Consider the following 19,517-nt stretch of genomic DNA (forward strand, 5'->3'; position numbering starts at 1 on the left):
GAGACGTGATTTACTTACATATTTATTTAATTTATTTTGAGGCCGGATCGAGTATAGCCCAGGCTGGACTCGAACTCCATACTTGAGATTCTCTTGTTTCCTCCTCCCTGGCACTAAGGTGTGGGGTCTGATGCTATCTGGTTTATGCAGAGCTGATGTTGAACCCGGGGCTTTGCGGATACTAGGCAAGCACTCTACCAACGCGGTGACTTCCCCAAGTCTACCAAAGATCGGAAGGATGTCTGCAGGTAAGGGTGAGTAACTAGGAAAAGCAGAGCAGGCAGAGAGATAGGGGCACTTTCCAAGCTGCTGAGGCAGGCTAAGCAGGCATAGTGTGTTGAAAGATGGGACACACTGTAGAAGGATTGCCTCCTAGAGCCAAGGGATGAGGCAATCCAGGCAGGGGTCCACAGGTATGCCGCCTCTTTTAATTTTATTATTATTTACTTTTTTATTCCTCGTATCTATGGGTGTTTTTACATGTATTTGTGTCTGTGTACCATTTGAGTTTCTGGTGCCTGCAAAGGCCAGAATTACGGAAAACTGTAATCCTCCAAATAGGTGCTGGGGATTGAACTCAGATCTTGGAGCCTAGGCTCTTAACTGCTGAGCCATCTCTCCAGCCCCGTGTTCCCTTTTACTTTTATATCGTCACAGAGACTGTGGCCCTTACTCAGAATGAAGCAGGAACTTAAGGAAGAAGTCTGCTCAGCGGGTCAGTGGGTCATGGGCTGTTAGGTTCTGACAGGAGTTTTCGACCTCTGTATTCACAGGGTGGGGGCCTAGCCTTTAATTGCCAGGTATAAAATGCATCATTGAACTGTTGCTTTGTTTATGAATGGGGAAACTGTCTTGACAGAATCAGACTTTTGTTTAAAAAGATAAAAACAAAAAGACCCAAAACCTAAAGACAACCCTCCCAAAACCAACAACAGCCTCCCCCCCCCCACACCCCTAAACACCCATAAATCTTGATAGGACATTTAATTTCCACAGTAGGCTTTCCTCCCAACAGTGTATTATTAATTAAAATAAGTATTATTTGTTCTATTCACATCACAAAGAAGAAAGTGAAACTGATTTACCCCCCCTCCACTCTATTTTTTTATAGGGCCATTCAGAAGAGTCATATAGTCTGGGTAGAAGGAGAAAGTGGACGTGTCTTAACAAGTTTATTTCCTGTATGAGACTGCATCCTTGCAAATGCAAGAACGTGAAGGAAAAGTTGGAGGTGTTGGAGTAAACAGCCGGTCCCCGGAGTCTGACTGATGACTCTGTAGAGAAGCTCATACTTCATTAGATAAATTGTTTTTCAAAAAAAAATAGGCTGTAGATTCCAGAACATTAGATGCCACACAGGAAAGCCAAATGGTGTTCTTTAGTAACCCCCAGCTCATGATCTAATTGAGAAAAATCGGACATTTCCCTTCCCTTGATCTACTGAAAGACACACACACACATTTACTGCCTGTTGCTTCAAGGTGTAAGAGGAATGTCCTGTTTACAGAGCAGAACTGGGTAGAAATCAAGCACTCTCCACTCTCTGCTTCTCAGATGTTTTTAGTTTGAGAATAAGAACCAACCCATATGTGTCCGGTGTCTGTCAGAGCACTTCTACATTCTGTCTTGGCAAAAGCAAATGCCTTTTAGGATGAAAACTGAGATCCTCCCGAGTAGAAATGATGGAGTGAGCAGAGAACTTTCAGCTCTCAAGAAACTGCAGAGCGAGTCTGACCTTCTGATCCTCATGGGGTGGTTCACACAGTAGTATGGGTTGATGGACAGACAGCTGTTGGAACCGGCACACTGATATTCAAGGGCCCTTTGTGAGGCAGAGGCTTCCTGCACCCGATTTCCTGTACCTTGGGGATCAGAGAGTTGTTTGGGGTGAAACTGTCACTCCTCCCATCCATACATAACCTGTGCATGAACCTGAGTCTCTGAATGGAATTCTTCACACAGTGGAGCACAGTGGAGCTGCGGCATGACTCTTTTGGCTCCAGAAGCTAGCCACAAAGGAGCCTGGGGGTGTGGGGGGTAGGTGTGTAAGAAAATGTTGCTTGGGATCCTTGGCTTCCTTTCCAGAAGCCTGGGAGAACTGTTTTCTTCCTGACTTTTGAGAAAGGTCCCACAGTTGGTGTCTCTTGAAATAAGGGCTCAAAAAACAGTTGTGGGCAAATAAGAATGAGAAGTTTCTCCTCCTGCCTCGGCATGGGGCCTGCCTTTTCCTCATTGTCCCTAGGAGTCTAGCATGTTTCTGATGCTACAATGTTGCAGTTTGTTTTCTTTCCACACCTGGACCTAAGCCTCCCCCACCCCCCTTGCCTGCCGCTGCCTGTCCCATGTGAGTGGAATATCAAGGAGTCAGTCAGACAGGCTTCTGCTGGTGTCTTGTTTTTTTTTTCCTTTCTTGTTTTCTTCTTTTTATTTTTTCTTTTCTGTTTCTGGTTTTTTGAGACAGGGATTCTCTGAAGCTCTGGCAGTCCTGGAACTAACTCAATTGTGTAGAGGAGGCTGGCCTTGAACTTGGAGACCCGCTTGCCTCTGCATCCCAAGTGCTAGGATTAAAGGCATGTGCTACCACAGCTAGCTATTTAAGACGTGGTGGTGTTGATGGTGCTCCTCCTCATCCTCCTCCTCCTCCTCCTCCTCCTCCTCCTCCTCCTCCTCCTCCTCCTCCTCCTCCTCCTCCTCCTCCTCCTCCTCCTCCTTTAACTTCTCCACTACCTTTCCTCTTCTTCTGAGCGTTTCTGGGTTCAAATACAGCCTGGCCTACATAGTGAGTTCCAGGCCAGCCTGGGTTAGGGAGTGAGGTTTAACTTAAAGCAACAACAAAAGAGCAAAAGGAAAATCATAAAGCAAAACAAAACAGCAATAGCAAATCTGACTGGTCATGGTTACCATAGGCAGAAGAAGAAGAACTCAAGATCAGCCTCTGGTCACATAGAACACTGAGAGTCCAGGCTAGCCAGGGCTATATACAGGGACACCCTGCTCCTGGAACAGAGAAGAGAAAGGAAAAGGCAAACAAGCAGAAAGAAACAGAAACGTTTGGATTACATCAACATTTATGGCCCCCAGTATGTTGAGCATTAACATTTAGTGGGTCATCACCTTGGCTTTCAGCTTCTAGTAACTCATCTTTCAAATGAAGTAATGAGACGAGGTCATCCTCAAGACCCTTCCTGACTTTCTAGGTGTCTCAGTGTATACTAAATTGGAATCTTGTGAGTGACCATGTGATATGACCTGGTTCTTCCAAATATTGGGGGTGGGGGTGGGGTGGCTTTTGCTTTCCTGTTAATAAAGGAAGATGACCTCATGGGTGTTTCATGGGTACAGGCTGCTCTGCTATAGATGTCTGCTACATGCATTTTACTTAATCCCGTCAGAGTCCATTGGTTAGTAACACCACTACCATTTTAGATATGAGGGAGAGGTGCCTGCTAAAATATCTTACCATGGACCATTAACCAGTAACTGACAGAGTGGATTTCTCATGTAAGACCTCCTCATCTATGGCTGGTATCCATGGCCACAGCACAATTCCATCTTTGGGTGGGCCATTCTTATTCTATTTAGCTTTTCTTTCTTTGGTTGACCAGTTATCCCTGGAGAAAAGACTAACGCTCAACTGGATCTTGTTATTGTTGGAGTGCAAGCTTTTCCGTGACAGAAATGGGAAGGGGTCCCCTGGCAGAGATTATGGAGACACACACACCCCGTTGTGTTTCTCCTGGGGTCCCTTGTGTGACTGGTATCAGCAACATGGATGGTTTCATAACCTGACAGAAATCAGATGTGGTGGAGAGGAGCAGATGAGCTTCCTGGATCAGTTCCTCATTTTCTTAGTGGTGACTGTCTAGCTCATGAGGGACAAGGTGTTGCCATGCCACAAGTCTCAATGGATTTTTTATGTGTAATGTGCTGTTCACGAGATCAATGGCACTGTCTCTAAAAGCTGTGTGATTTGAGTGTCCTGGAAACACATGGCTACTTCAAGCAGAGTGCTCACACACCATCTCTCCCAGCTTAAAGAGCTATGTATGATTATTGATAAACAAAGAAACCTCAAACCTGGGGTCCCTCATCTGTTGCTGGCCTGCCATACCTCTGCAGTCTGATGCTGTAGTCTTAAGTAGCTTTTCCTCTTGGAACACGTTGGCCTATCCCTTAGAACATAGGAGTCACCGTCCTTGCTTCTGCCAGGAGTCACTTCCCACGGTTTCTTACTTCCCATGGCTTTTTACTTCCTATAGTTTCTAGTGATACATTTCTGTTCTGTTCTCTCACTCACGAGACTCACATTGTGGGTCTAAGGTCAGTGAGAACAGGAATTGACTAAAAGCTGACCGTTCTGCATTAAAACAATTATTTAGGACCAGGGGAATGGCCCAGAAAGTTAAACTTGCCACCATGACTCATAATGATGAGTTCAATCCCAAGCAACCACATAGTAGACTAAGAGAACCAACTCCCATAAGTTGTCTTTTGACTCTCGTGTATGGTTTGGCATCACACATCCAAATATAAATTAAAAAAAAAAAATCAAAGTAACACCATTAAAAAATTTGCTATAGTTGGAAATTTCTCAATTCATAGTTGTTGAATGAACTCTGTGGAGCTCTCGAGAGGGGTACAGTATGTGAATGAGTAGGAAGCACACTCATCGGACAGGTCTTTCCTAGGTGACTGGTTAAATGTAGGGCTTTGCTGTGGCGTCAGGTACGAGGTACAAAACTAAACAAACCCTAGCTGAAGGCTTTACAAACTCTTGGAAGTTTTATGCTGACAACAAACACATAACCACATTCCTTAACTACCATTTATAATAGAATATTTTTGCGTAGGCAAAAGTAGAGGGACTGTCACAGAGTTGCTCTGTCACCACTAGAGTTTTCAATTAATGGCTGACTCTTGTTTCATCCCTGTGTCTTTCCTGGCTCTCCTGACTCTATGAGTTCTAGGCAAAGCAGGATTATCATGTCAGACCATCTGTGTTATGGGGGTTGTGAGTACATGATGAACTCTGATGCCCAAAGTTCAGACACATTCAGACTGTGTAGCTAATATCCGTTAGTTCTTAAATGTGTGGCTTTTTGGTAGCAGCATCACAAAGCAGTTTGAACAATTGGAATTACGAGTGTGGTGGCTGCTGTCTGTCAGGTTTGATGGAGTTGGCTAGAACGCCTGTTTCGACATTTGCACTGAAGAAAGGTTAGGGGAAGTCCAGCAGAGAAGACTGGTGGGCCGGAAGAATAGCAGAGAAGGCCAGCCACACTCCCAAGTAGAAGATCATTTTCTCTAGCCGAATGGAATTTTCAATCATGACAAAGTACTTGTACGTTGTAGAGTGTTTGACAATGTCGTCAGAAGTTTTCATGATTACTGGACTTGCTGCTACAATTTGGGACTGTCGAAGACGAGTTTTTTCCCCAGTCAGATCTCGGTCAGTCATACTTAATAAGAACTGCCTCCACTCTCAGGTCGAGGTGCCAAGATCAGCTTGAGAAAAGTGTGATTCACCCTCATCAAAATCTGTGAGCATGGCCTGAAATGGTGACTTCATTCCTCTCCAACTAATTGTGCTGCTCTTTCCAGATCTGGGACTCCGTTAAGCTCAGGGCAGCTTAGACATGGAAAATGAGTTCAGCCTAAAGTTGCCATCTGCTAAGTCCCAGTGTGCCCTGGGGGCTGAACTCATACTTGCATTTAGAAAGCAGATTATCAGTGTCCTGCTCTCTTCTGCTTTTCCAAGTCCTTGGGTTCCCATCATGAATGGCTAACAGAGTGGATCTTTAGTGGCTGCAATTGCAAAGAGACCTTGTGCAGTTCACTAACTCCCTTCAACACATTTCCCTGGCTTGGCCATATAGCCCTATTAATTAAATAAGGGACACACTTCGCTAGTCTGCCTAGCAACAATAAATAAATATTCTTGTTCAGTTTTGTGGGTTTTTGTTTTGTTTTGGAGGAAGGATTTCTCTGTGTAACAGTCTGGCTGTCCTGGAACTCGATTTGTAGAGCAGGCTGGCCTCGAACTCACAGCCACTGCCTTTGCCTCTGGAGTGCTGGGATTAAAGGTATGTGCCACCACCCTGCTATGATTTGTAGTTTTTGCCTTTTCTTTGTTTTTATATTTTATTCTTAATACTAGTTACTGGATCTAGAATGTAGTCCTGTGTATTCTGGTTTTGTCATCGTTTCTGTGATGCTAGGGTTGAACTACACTCAGATGTTGCAGAGAATTGTAGATAAAAATACATTGGGCTGATATTAATAGATACTTGTGATGAGATATAAAACTCATAGAGTGGGTTTTATAGCCCCAGTTTTTTCCTCCAGATTATGTGGAATCCAGTGGTTTAGCATTGAGGATGGAGGGAGTGCTCCTTCCTGCCTTCTCTTAGGAACAGTTTGTGATTAGTGGGACACACCTACACTCCATAGTGGGACCTCATTTGCCAAAGTGAGAATTATTTAGGTTCTGGTAAGTTCTGGGTATTTTGGAGAGGGGAATGGAAGGCATGAAGTCAGCCCTTCTCAAGCCATCTGCAATGTGGGCGCTCACCCTCCCCAAGGCTTTCCCATCCCCATGATCTCATAATCTCCCCTTAATGTAGATATGTAGCTGTATGTGTTAATTCTTTTTCCTGGACTGTGGTCCAGTTCAAACCATCTCTAGAAATAGCGGAAATGATGCCGTAGAGATTAGTCAGTTATTTGAGATCAGTTATTACACGTTTAACACATTTCTCTAAACAAACACAGCAGGATGGGACGGGATGAGAGAGTTGGTTGAGCAGTGTTGTAGCATGGGTTCAGTAAGGCCGAACGCAGGAACCAGAACTAAGGCTGTAGGCTTGCAGCAGTTTTACCTGGGAGACTGCTAAGAGTCTTTAATCAGCACAAACCCTTTAAGCAAGCTAATTAAGGGTGAAAACACACAGGGAATTCATTTTAGATCAGTTAGGCTTCCTTGCAGTGTAGTGATTTCTTTTAATGGGTTTGGCTTGTAGGGTGTGTGTGTGCGTGCATGTGTGTGTGCGTGTGTGTGTGTGTGTGTGTGTGTGTGTGTGTGTGCACATTCATGGACTCATGCAGTCTCTATTGGAGGAAAAGGGAGCAATATAAATAACACATACAATCTTTATTCTGTGAAGCACACCATGCATGTACTTAGAAGATTCTACAGAAAAAGAGAGAGACAATATATATCAGGAGTTTGCTCTCCTTTCTTTCCTCAACTCTTAAGAAGTTACATCAAAACACTGAGGATCTCTCTTAGGGCTCTTACCTTCATAGAAACATAAAATAAGAAATTAGGGGCTCTGGAGAAATGACTCAACAGTTAAAGATATAACTGCTTTTCCAGAGGACCAGAATGTGGTTCCCAGCACACACACACACCAGGCGGGTCATGACCACCTGTAACTCCAGCTTTAGGAGATCTGATGCCCTCTTCTGGATTCCATTGGCACTTGCATACACATCATATGCACACATACAACACACATACAAAGACCATTGGTTCATTTGCATTCGTTTGCATTTATTTGCATATAATCTACATAAGACACATCTCGTTGTTACTGGTTCATTTGCATGCATTTGCATGCACTCCACTTAAGGTCTGTCTCACTGTGGCTCCTGGTGTTTTCAGAGATCTTTGCTCTGCTTTGGCTGTCAAAGATGTTCTAAGCCATAAAAGACATCTGCGGGGAGGAGAGCAAAATTAGCCATACGCACGGCTTCTATGTTCCTAGACCCTTCAGTTTTACATTTTCCAGAGACAGAGTTTTCCTGGGATAGATTTGAGAAATACTGTTAAAACAGTTGAGTGAACCAAGTATTTATCCTCCCAACCCCATCCCCCAATCACAGCAGCAGTCTATCTAATCCGAACTGTGTGTTCAAAGTGCTTTATCCCCGTGTCTTTTTGTTGTGTAAGTTGCCAGGTATAAATGAGCTCCTTGGCCTCAGGAGCAGGCTACAGCTTGTCATCCACTGAGCTGTCTAGTACGTCCCAGCTTTCATGCACACGGTCTCTGCTCTAAGCGTTACTTCTGTAGTTTGGAAGGGGCAGTTAGATTTGCCCGTAGCCTTTTTCCTCGTTGATAAACATGGAATGGGGAAGAAAACTCTTACTGGAAGATCATATGACTCAAAACTTAGCAATCTACTTAAATGGTCTTTTAAGGAAATGAAGTTAAATTTCTTCCCAAAGTTGGGCTGTAGACTGGCTTTGTCTAATGTATGAGAACCAAAGAGAGAGAGAGAGAGAGAGAGAGAGAGAGAGAGAGAGAAGAGAAAAGGAATGAAACAGATTAGGCAGTTAATAAGTCAAGTCCAGAAACTGACTACTTAAAATAGTGTTTTTAGTTACGTGGGGTGTGTGGGGGATCTGTACACGTGGCGTAGGTGCTGGAGGAGGCCAGAGGTGTCAGATCTCCTGGAGCAGGAGAGGTAGAGGCAGTTAAGAGCCTATGTATGATGTGGGTGCTGGGAACTGAACTCTGGTTCACTGCAAGAGCAACAAGTGCTCATTGAGTCTCTGGCCATCTCTCTAGCTCCAACACTAAATACATTAAAATTAAAAAAGAGAGAAATGTTTCAGCATTTTCTTAATGGTATTTATGATAGCAACTGATGACGTGATATAGAGTCACAGTTTTTGCTAGAAGATGATTTAATAACATTAGTGCCGCTTAAGGTGAGCCTTGTGGAGTAGGGAAGGATGCATTTTGCATTTCCACAAAGAAAGGTGCAAGCTGGGTGTGTTGGCTCAGACCCGGAGTTCCAGCACTGAGGAGACTGAGGCAGCAGCAGGATGAGCACGAGTTTGAGGCCAGCCCCTGCTGCCTATCGAGATCCTGTCCTCAGAAACTGAGACAGAAAAAGGGAGATACAGTGTGGAACAGATCAGCAAGCAGCATTACTGAAATTCCCCCACAGGCTTGGGTTGCAGATATTTAGTGGAGGTAAATATTTTCCTGAAGTAGCTCTGTAGCTCTCTCAAACAAGGGCAGGTTCCTTCAAAGTAATGCTGAGGTCGGCAGAGTGGTTTGAAAGAGTATAAATTAATGCTCCCCACTCCCCCCTGCCACACCCAGAAGAAAACAAAAACATGTCCAGAGGAGAGCAGACATTGAGCTGATGGCCCAATAAAAAGCTTTGCAGAGTTAAGGCACACACCTGGGTGGGTTGGAGACCAGTCTTCCCATCAAGACCGTAAAATTCATCAGTGCCTGGGGTCTCCTCCTTCCCTCTTCATTATTACTAGTTTCCTTGTTTTGTTTCCTTTTTTTTTTTTAATTTAAGAGCTTGGAGTTCCAATGAATAAAGAGAAAATCACCAGGTATTTCCGTTTGATTGGTACATAGAAAAAGATAATCTTGTGGCTACGGCCGACCTGCTTTTAAAAGACACTTGCATTCTTGTAGTCTTTGGTTGTTATGACACAGAGAGGGAGTAATTACAGGGACTCGGGCACATCTGGGAAGTGATTTTTGCACATGCAAAGGCAGCTGTGCGGCCCCGCTTTAAATTCTTAACCCACTGAGCGACACATGAAGAATGGCCACACGCCCCCGTGTCGAAGGTGTGAAATACGGGGCTGGCAGTGGCCTGACTAGAGTAGAACAGATGCTTGTTTCCTCGGGAGCGACGGAAATGTTTATTAAGGCCTCCAGAGTACTAGGGGAGTTGTGAGCGATGCAGAATGGAGCTGAAAAGCCAACTGTTGGTGTGAGAAACCCATTAGTAGTCAGTGTTAGATGGTGGGTACTAGAGTGTCCTTTAGGATATATAGAGAGTAAAACAAACCATCGAAACGTAGTTTGAATGTATCTAAGTATGTTAATGCTTTCAGGAGGACTGGAGTAATTCAAAGAAACAATCAATCAGTTGTGACTGGATGTACAGTTCACAATCGGGGAAAGGTGTACAGAAGAATCTCTTGTTTGTTTGAGATGGGGTCTTACGTATCTCAGGCTGGCCTCCAGCTCTCAGTGGAGCTGACCATGATCTTGTACTTCAGATTCTCCTGTCCCCCACCTCCTAAGTGCTGGGACTATTTATAGGCAGGAAGCCCTAGACCCTGTTGATGTAATGCTGGAGCTCAAACCTGGGGCTTTGCAGACCAGGCAAGCTCAAGCTCTGCTCTCTCTCTCTCTCTCTCTCTCTCTCTCTCTCTCTCTCTCTCTCTCTCTCTGTGTGTGTGTGTGTGTGTGTGTGTGTGTGTGTGTGTGTGTGTGTGTGTGTGTGTGTGTGTGTGTGAGATAGAATATAGGACTAGCAGGCCAGGGCTGAAGAAATGGCTCAGGGTTAATTAAGCTCAATTACTGTTCTTGCAGAGGACCCAGGATTGGTTTCTAGCACCCACACAGAGCTCAGAACTGTCTGTAATTCTAGGTACAGGAGATTAGTACCGTCTTCAGGCTTCAGTGGACCCTGCATGCACATATGAATAGGCACACACACACACACACACACACACACACACACACACACACACACACACACACGAATAGCAGGTAAGGGGAAACATGAAGTGATAGGGCTAGTGTATTTGGCCCAGTGTGACAAGTGTGTCACTTCCATGATCGATGGAGACAGAAATTTCTGGGGAAGGATAACATCACAATGTGGAAAGACCTAGAAAGTGAAGAACTTAGTATTCTCCAGAGGCCTGGTTGTTGGAATCGGGGCTCTGACTCATGCCACCGAATTCTCTGCCAGTGTTTTGAGTCTTGCCCCTCCTCAGACAACAGACACTAAGGAGGGCACCCCATTTCTCCATCTTGCCATTGTTCCCTACTGGAAACCTGGAAGGTAGATGATGGACTCCCTCCTCTTCTGCTGGGTCTAGCCTGTTTTTGTTTTTTTGTTTTTGTTTTTTGTTTTTTTTTCCTTTTCCCCAGACGGTTTGATTTGTATTTGGAGACAAACGTTTGCCTAGACATGTTCAAATACTCACAGAACTTACTGGCCTTGTTTGCACCCCCCACTTGCCCCTCTGTGTGCTAGGAGCGCTGAGGCAGAATGTGTGAGTGGTCGAGAGGAAGGAACATTTCTAGAGAACCGTTTATTTCGATTTCTGTGTCCCGTGCCCAACTTAGTTCCTAAAATTAAAAAAAAAAAAAATGCCCAAATAGAACAAGATGGTCTCTGGCTCTCTTGTCCTTAGACCTCCTGGCAAGGCTTATGTGTGCACAGGAAGGCTTCGGGAGGCTTCTGCTAGCTGGAAGGATGCTTTGCTCTGAAGATCTGTTGCTACCCGCAGTGCACTGGCATTAATAACCCAAGGGGCTGGTGACCAGTCTGCAGTGTGGACAATCGGGTGTGAATGAATTATAGGTCATCTGTAAGTTGTGCTTTCTGTGGCTGTCTTAACAAAATCGTCCTGGTCCAGCCACCTAAAGTAGGGAAGGTATTCGGGAGATAAAGGAACAGAGGAAGGGAGGTATCTTTTGCATGGAGGACAGGATAAAAGGCACGCATCGCTCAGACCCATGTAGCATTCCTCTGTGTGTGTGTTCAGACGTGCGTTGAGGGATCCACAGGCTTCGAGGAGAACTGCAGGATGATCACCTCTTGGGTAAGGGCGGATGGCACATTTGCCATGCGCCAAGGCAGACCGAGTGTTCAGAGGGGACGCTCTGCTCTTGCTCACTGACTGGCAGGCACTGTCATTAACTCAGTGTCACCGAGAGCCTGAGAAATGAGTTCCAGTCTAGATAACTGAGAGATCGCAGGAATGGATGTAAACCTGTAGCCCTGCCTGGGAGCCTGCCTCTGCAGAGAAACGAGCGACATGTTTCCCTGTTTATTCAGGTGAACTGGTGCCTTGTGCTCTTGGGCCTGAATGTCTAATAAATAACAAATCTAATGAATATCATGAATATTAATGATGACAACGGTGAACGACGGCGCCTAGCAGACACAAGTGACAAAAGGCTTTCTATTCTCCTGTCTCCTGTGAGGAGATTCCGTATGACCTCCATGTAGCCTCCTCCTCCCATGGAGTCTGGAGTCCTAGGCTTTAGTCAGAGTTCGGACATCTGGGTCTTTCATTAGTTCTCTGGGAAATTCTATACAGACATGGCCATGGTTGGGAACCAGTGAGCCTGTTGCAGAATCAGCTGACTGCACTTGCTTCTCTGGTGGCTCTTCGCTCAGCCATGCTAGGCAGCTATGAGTGGGTTGTAGGAGCTAGCTTACCCAAAAATACAATAAGGAAAAGACCTGGTCCAATTCCAGAGGACTATCCTGGCCATTGTGTCTCACAAGTAAAACAGCCTGGTCCATGAGTACCTACTAATGCCAGATATATATATATATATATATATATATATATATATGTATATGTGTATGTGTATGTGTATGTATGTATGTATGTATGTATGTATGTATGTATATTATATAAACACTTGTTAGCAGGGAATTAGATGCTATGTGACTTTTCCAGAGTAGGCTGACCTGACCACCTCTCTCCTTTTCCTGTCTCTTCCTTCCTCAGGATGGTTCCCTGGGAAACATAGATGACCTGGCCCAGCAGTACGCAGATTATTACAATACCTGCTTTTCTGATGTGTGTGAGCGGATGGAGGAGCTTCGGAAACGGCGCGTTTCCCAGGACCTTGATGTGGTGAGTGTGCATCTGTGGGATGCGGCTGCTGCCCAGTGGGCAGTTCCCATTGTTGCCTCCAGCCTTGCAGCCCCTTGGTCAGTCTTACAGCCCAACTGTGCCTGCAGGCTCAGTGTGTGGGCTCCTGGCTAGGTGTGGTGATACGGCAGATGCCCAAAAGACCAGCTTTGTTCTTGTTCTTCTGAATCAGTGTTGACTGGGGCAATATGACCAATCCTATACAGTTGTGGAAAGGCTACATCTCATCTCATCTCTTCTCTTCTCTTCTCTTCTCTTCTCTTCTCTCCTCTCCTCTCCTCTCCTCTCCTCTCCTCTCCTCTCCTCCCCTCTTCTCTTCTTTCTCTTCTCCTCTCCTCCCCTTCCCTTCCCTCCCCTCCCCTCTCCCTCCTCCCTCCTCCTCCCTCCCTCCTTCCTTCCTTCTTCCTTCCTTCCCCCTCCTCCCTCCCCTTCCTTCTTCCTTCTTCCTTCCTTCCCCTCCCTCTCTTCCTCCATTCTTCCTTTCTTCCTCTCCTTTTTCCCCCCCTCCCCCTCATAAAGAAAAAAAGGTTATTAATATTATTGGCCAGATGCTACTGTGGTTTGTTACTACCAGCTGAGGACCTGTCAAGGCAAGTTCTTTCCTTCTTTTTCCTCCCTGGTTTCCTTATCCCAACCCAACCACCCATGGATGCTGGGGATTGAATTCAGAGCCTTGTATGAGTTAGGTAAGTTCTCTGCCGGTGAGTGTTTAAAACATAAACTGAAATTTAAAGAGACGGGGAGTCAGTCATAACTTCCCTCCCAGGCAGTGAGGGCGTGCTTGGGTGCTGTGGGGCACACAGGTAGGGATCAGAGGACAGCGCCCAGAGGTGGGTGATAGGATCAAATGCAGGTCATCAGGCTTGGGGACAAGTGCTCTTGTCAGCTTGCCAGCCTTCAGGTTACATTTTCCTCCTCCATCCCCCACTCCATGGCTGCGTATTAGCTAAAGAAAGGTGACTGAGAATGAGCTGTGTCAGTCGGGGACAGAAAGATCTTGTCTGGGGAGCCTAACGCCATGACCAGTGTGGCATTTGGCATCGTCATTGCCAAGACATCAATTCCTTTTAACGCTGTCCTCTTGTCTGTGTGGATGGCACAGTTCTTTTTCTTTCTCCCTCAATCCCGGGGGGTGGGGGGGGCATCAAATGCAGGTTATGAGGCTTGGTGACAAGCTCCTTTACTCCCTGAGCCATCTTGTTGGCCCTAATTTATTTTTTGAGACACAGTTTCCATGTATTTTATTCTAGCCTTGAACTTAACTAACTAGGAAGAAATGATCTTGAATTTCTGATCCCCATGCCTAAGGGCTGAGATTACCGACCCTGGATTTATGTAGTGCTCTGGATGGCACCGAAGACTTCACATATGCTAGACAAGCACTCTGCCAATGGAGGCACACCACTCATTCATTCATTCATTCATTCATTCATTCATTCATTCAATGCATTTGAGTGTTCTGTGCATCACAGATGGTTGTGAGCCACCATGTGGTTGCTGGGAATCGAACCCAGCACCCCTGGAAGAGCAGCCAGTACTCTTAACCGCTGAGCCATCTTTCCAACCGCACCCCCTCCTCGCTATTATTTATTGTTTGTTTGTTTGTTTGTTTGTTTTGCAGAGTTAGGGAATGAATCTAGGTCCTTCGCACATGCTAAGCCAATGCTGTACCATTGAGCTCTAGCCCCGGTCCTTAATTCTTGATCATTGTCATTTAGAGCTGGGATGCATGATAGTCTCACAGCACAGTGTACGGTCTCCCCAGACATCTCATCGTGTGAGGAAATGATGGTTGTGAGCTGGTAGATGGCGGCTGACACAGCATTAAGCTGCTCTACTCAGAATTCTGGCTAGTGTAGGTTTGGGGTTACTGCAGTTCCCCATGGCATTCGGGAATCCCCCCCAAGGCCACTTCTCAGTAGGACGAGAAGCCTGTCGGTGGGATAAGCAGCATTCTTCCTGTTTAGACAGATGGGCCTAATTTGGTATGCTCTCTTCCAGAGCAGAGAAAGACAGTCTGGGGGGAAAAAAAATCACAGGAGCTTAATTAGTCCCCATCAAAGGTGGTGGTGGGGAAAATTGATGGGAGCTAATTTGAAGCAGGCTGGGAAGTTGACGCTTCATTTTTAAACTGTAGTTAGACAGATCAGTAGGACTCCAGAGGGGCACAGTCAGGTCTTCTTCCCAGCAATTCCAAGCAAGTCAGAGAGTAAAGGTGATTATTGTATGAGCTGCTGCTGGCCAGGTTATCAGCTGGAGTTTTCCAGTGCCGTTCACTGAGCTCCAAAGCCTAGAAAGCCATGTTAGATGGAGTTCAGGTTCTTCCCTTCTTCAGGCCACACGTACAGTGCCAGCTTCTTGCTCACAGACCCCCTGTCTCTGTGATTAGCTTGTCATGGTTTGGACTAATTCCATTCCTTTTCTACTACAACTGCAACTTTCTGCTCTAAACCCACCACCCCCCTTTTAATGCCATCTGAATTTTACGTGCATTTCTAGACTCTCAGGTCTTTCTTCAAATAAATCAAACATCATCAACTCAGTGCTAACCTGTTGCGAAAGCTTCAGGCCCAATGACTTGGAGTCATATTCCGCCTTCCTAGGCTGCCCTGGAAAAGCCAACTGAAAGGCGGTTTTGAGAACAAATAAGCCATCCAAAGCAATAAAGGCATCGTCATGGATTAGGAGCCTAAGGCACTCACGGGAGAAACAGGGGCGTGATGTGCGTCATGGGTCGCACAGTCTTTGAGAAGGCAGCTTCAGTGGACTGGGAGTACAGATCAGTTGACGGGAGCATTTGCCTAGCATGCAGGAAACTGAGTTTAGTTCCCAGGACTACACACTCTGGCTGTCTTGATGTATACCTATAATCCTAGCCCTTGAAAAAGTAGAGACCAGAGGATCAAGAATTGAAAGTCACCCTCAGCCACATAGCTAGTTGGAGGCCATCCTGTACGTGGGTGGGCCCCTGTATCAAAAAACAAAAGACAAAAAAACCAAACCAAATCAAAAACAAACAAACAAACAAACAAACAAAAAACCAGAACACTAACATTGAGTTTGGGGTAACAGGCCAAATTATATCGTGGATTTCTTTATTCTAAATCTTCGGGGTAAATTTTTGGGAATTGAGAAAAAAAAATTCTGTAGAAACCTACTTAGATATTTATATTTGGCTTAGTCAGGGGTGAGGACCCTGTATTGTCCCTAAGTGCTAATTACATGTCAGCTGGAGGACAAACAAACCAGAAGGATGACTTCCCTACAGTGATGTTTGAGTTAGCCCTGAAAAATAGAAGGTTTTGATAATTACGGTAGTGATTAACTTTCTGGACTAGACGCTATAAATGATTTCTTAAGGATCTGAGTAGAATACATTTGGTAGCCTGTCCTTGGGGCCAGTTGTAAGGAAGGAAACAGGGAGTACCTCCACAGGACACGCAGAAGTTCTGACTCTCGTATCGATGAGGGAATATTTTTCTCTTAGTACCAAATAGGCCTTAAAGGTACGGTATGTTTGGACAGCAGCCACGGCTTCTACTGGGGATAAGGACATTAGTGTTTGTGAGCCGCGGGGAAGAGGCCCATCTTTCCACACATTTGGCACCTCCCTAAGCATCATGTGATCATTTTTGGCTGGTAGAAGATGCAATCAGAAGAGGCCGCAGTGTTCCAAGTCCATAATGGGCTCATCTCTAGCGATGCTAAGTCTGACATCTGTCAAAGTGGCACCCTGGCCAGGAAAGAGGACACGCTCGAGGCGGCGGCCTCTCGTTTGTGGAAGCTTTAGCTTCCTCGGTGTCTTTGAGGTTAAGGCAGTTTGGAGTTTTGCAGAAGACAGGCTTGTGTGGTCCTTGGTGCAGTTTAGGGCTGACACAGAAATGGTGACCTGAGGTCGACGGTGTTTGTTGGCGGCTGAAGCCTGGCCTGGAGTTTCTGCCAAACTGTTATCACGGTGATGTGTGTACAAGAGAAAGGGAACCAGGTAGAGACTTACCCAGACCTTTGGATAGCAGAAACATAAGTAACAAGCTAGCATTGGGAGAGGAACGTCAGCACCTCAGTTCTTGATGTGTGGAATGCTTTTTGGTTATAGTTACTGTTTCTTGCAATCTGAATAATTTCTTTTTTTCAGGTTAAGTCGTAGTGAGATCATCTTCCCAAATACAGCTCTTAGGTAATACAGCAGCAATAAAAGCAAATATGGTGGTAGACATCTGTAGTCCTAGTACTTAGGAAATTGAGGCAGGAGGACTGGGGAGTTAGACCCAGGTCTTAATTCTGTCTGTTTCACTTCTTCATCACCAAGCCTCAGGTTCGCCATCTAAACTGTCTCATCGTTAAGAGGAGTAAGTAAAATAAAGTGGAGGTCACCCTAAGTGACTGAGAACTGTTTGTTTCTTTTCCTTCTTCCTCTTCCGAGTTCAAGCATTCCTGCAGGAGTGCCGGAGAGGTTCCACAATTGATACTTCATTAATATCTACCCACTTGAGCGCAGGGGAGTTGGGACTTTAGCTTTCTGTTTGGGGAAATTTCAAACACACATAAACACAAGTGACAGTGAGTTTCCTGTGCGTGACCCCCCATCCTTGGCTGGTCCCAGCGTCCTCTGATCTCGTCTTTACACCCTCCTCCGACCGTACTATTATGACTCTTTTAAGGCAAAAATGCAAACTCACAGTCATCTAGTTCTTTCAAGTAAATGCATATGTGTATGTATATATGCATGTACACACATATACATACACACATCCATCCTGATACCCATTTGTTGAGATTGTCTATGTAGGGAATCAACTGAACATGTTTTTTAGTGAGCGTAGAGCCTACACTTGGTTGGCATTTTAGTGCTTCCCGAGATGCCAAGTAAAAGGTCTTCTCTCTGCCCAAAAAAGAGCTCCGAATGTGGTGGGCACGAGGGAAGCTAACAGACTGTTTGGAGGTTGCAAAGGAATGCAGAAGAGGTCCCTGGCTGGGAGGAAAGTTTGGAAGCAGCTTAGAAGTGACCACCCCTGGGCTTCCCAAGCATGAAGAACTTGGGAGGTTTTTTCTTTTTTTAAACATAGGAGGTGGGCATGATGTCAGATAACCCAAGGTGGAGGTCAGGGTCATAGTTTGGGTGAAGGCCAAAAATCGAGAGACCATTGCAGAGTATGGTATGTTCCTAGCAGCCAAAAGCAAGGACTGAGTGACATGGGGACAGAGTCGTGATGCTCTCTCTGGGACCCTGGGTTATCAGATGCATAAAGAGATCGAACAGAATGCCATCCTGATTTGTCCGTCAGACAACATCCCCCTCCCCCGCCCCCCATTGACCAGCTGGGCCAAGGTGAGCTTGTTCTTGTGTGGCATAGCGTCGCACAGAAGAGCGTGATGAGCCCATCCTCCGTGGGCCTTTCCTTATGGTCTTTGATTGTCTGCGGACAGCAGACCATGTGGGAATCCCAGTTTCTGCACACCAGAGCTTCTGAATATTCTAGAAAGTATAGGGGAAAATGAAGTCATCTGGGTTAATCTGCAGAATCCTAGTGTTGCTAGGGAAAGTTCCCAGAGCTGAGAATAAGGGACATCTGAACCTTTTCTGTTCCCGATCTGGTTTTCATCAGACAAAAAAACCCCCGACAACCACATTACACACACTCCTCAGTTACTCCGCTGGAGCCCCCGCCCTCCGAAGCTGGCCGCTCAGAAGGGCGTTTGTTTTGTTCTGTTTCGCCTTGTGTTAGCTTCCATTATTCACTAGCTTTGGGCCACTGTTGACTTGCAGATTGCAATCGGAATCAGTGGGCCTGAGACAGGAGCCTGAAGTCCATTCTGCTGGGTGATTCGCACACTCGATGTCAAAACACACTGAGGCATTATATCTTAAGCCAGATGGTAACACTGCCCCCTGCGCTGCCTCCTCTCAGACAAAGTCACATTTGTGTCCCCATGGCCGGTCCCGATTTTGTCAGCAGTTTTTTGTGCATCGCACGGCATGGACGCCACCGTAAACAGATCGTCTTGGTGCTGGGTTTGATCTTGGCCTACAGTACCTCTGTTTAATAAGAAGGGCTTTGCCAGTCCAACGAGGAATTTGCGGGTTTCTATCTTTTCCTCGGATGTCTCTGCGGTCTGGGCGATCACAGACACCTACCTGGGTGTTGTGTGAGGCCTGCAGTTGTGGTGTTGTTTTTCAGAAACAACCTCGGCAGCCTCCTTGGTTTGCTCACGACTGACCAGAAGTGACTGGTTTTAGTTTGAATTGATAAAAGACACCAAGACGGGAACACCTTAAACATCTTCTGAAGAGATGACTAAGCGTCCTATACTGGGCCTGCCACTCAGACAGGGTGACCTGAGTTCAAACCTGAGGGATGCATTAAAAGCCAGGAAGTGTGGTTTGTCCCTATCAGTAATCCTGATGCTGGTAGTTGGTGTAGACAAGCGGCTCTCTGGAGCCCACTAGCCAGTTGCTGAAGGCAATGGGTGAGCTTCAGCTTTAGTAAGAGACCCCTGCCTCAAAAAAAAAAAAAAAAAAAAAAAAAAACAAAGCAGGAAGCTACCTGAGACTCTGCCCCTCCCCCCACCATGAGCACAGCATGTGTGTGTGTGTGTGTGTAAATAAATATCTAAAAAAAAATAAAAATATTTAAATATGAATAACTGTCAAAAGGGGAGTGATTTCTTGTTTCTACTTATGTAGGTCTGAGAGTCTTCCTGAACGCTAATAAAATTCACATCAGCTGGGAAGAGAAAAGCCTAGAAACTCAAGGGAAAGATCTGTGGGGGAAATGAGCGCTTCCCCGGGGCAGGAGGCACACAGGCGACGTTGCCAGTCCTTTCCAGTAAAGGCTGGGCCAGAGCTTTT

At 45.7% G+C, this 19,517-nt stretch overlaps 1 protein-coding gene across 1 annotated transcript in view; it reads left to right on the forward strand.

Moving 5' to 3' along the window:
- Sash1 (SAM and SH3 domain containing 1) overlaps window positions 1-19,517 on the forward strand; it is a 165,470-nt gene that overhangs the window by 26,604 nt on the left and 119,349 nt on the right. The window contains exon 2 of the mRNA XM_032894991.1: window positions 12,521-12,649. Coding sequence (XP_032750882.1) covers window positions 12,521-12,649 — 129 coding nt within the window. The remainder of the gene's footprint in view (window positions 1-12,520; window positions 12,650-19,517) is intronic.

Source organism: Rattus rattus, chromosome 2 (genome assembly GCF_011064425.1).
Source record: "Rattus rattus isolate New Zealand chromosome 2, Rrattus_CSIRO_v1, whole genome shotgun sequence".
NCBI lineage: Eukaryota > Metazoa > Chordata > Mammalia > Rodentia > Muridae > Rattus > Rattus rattus.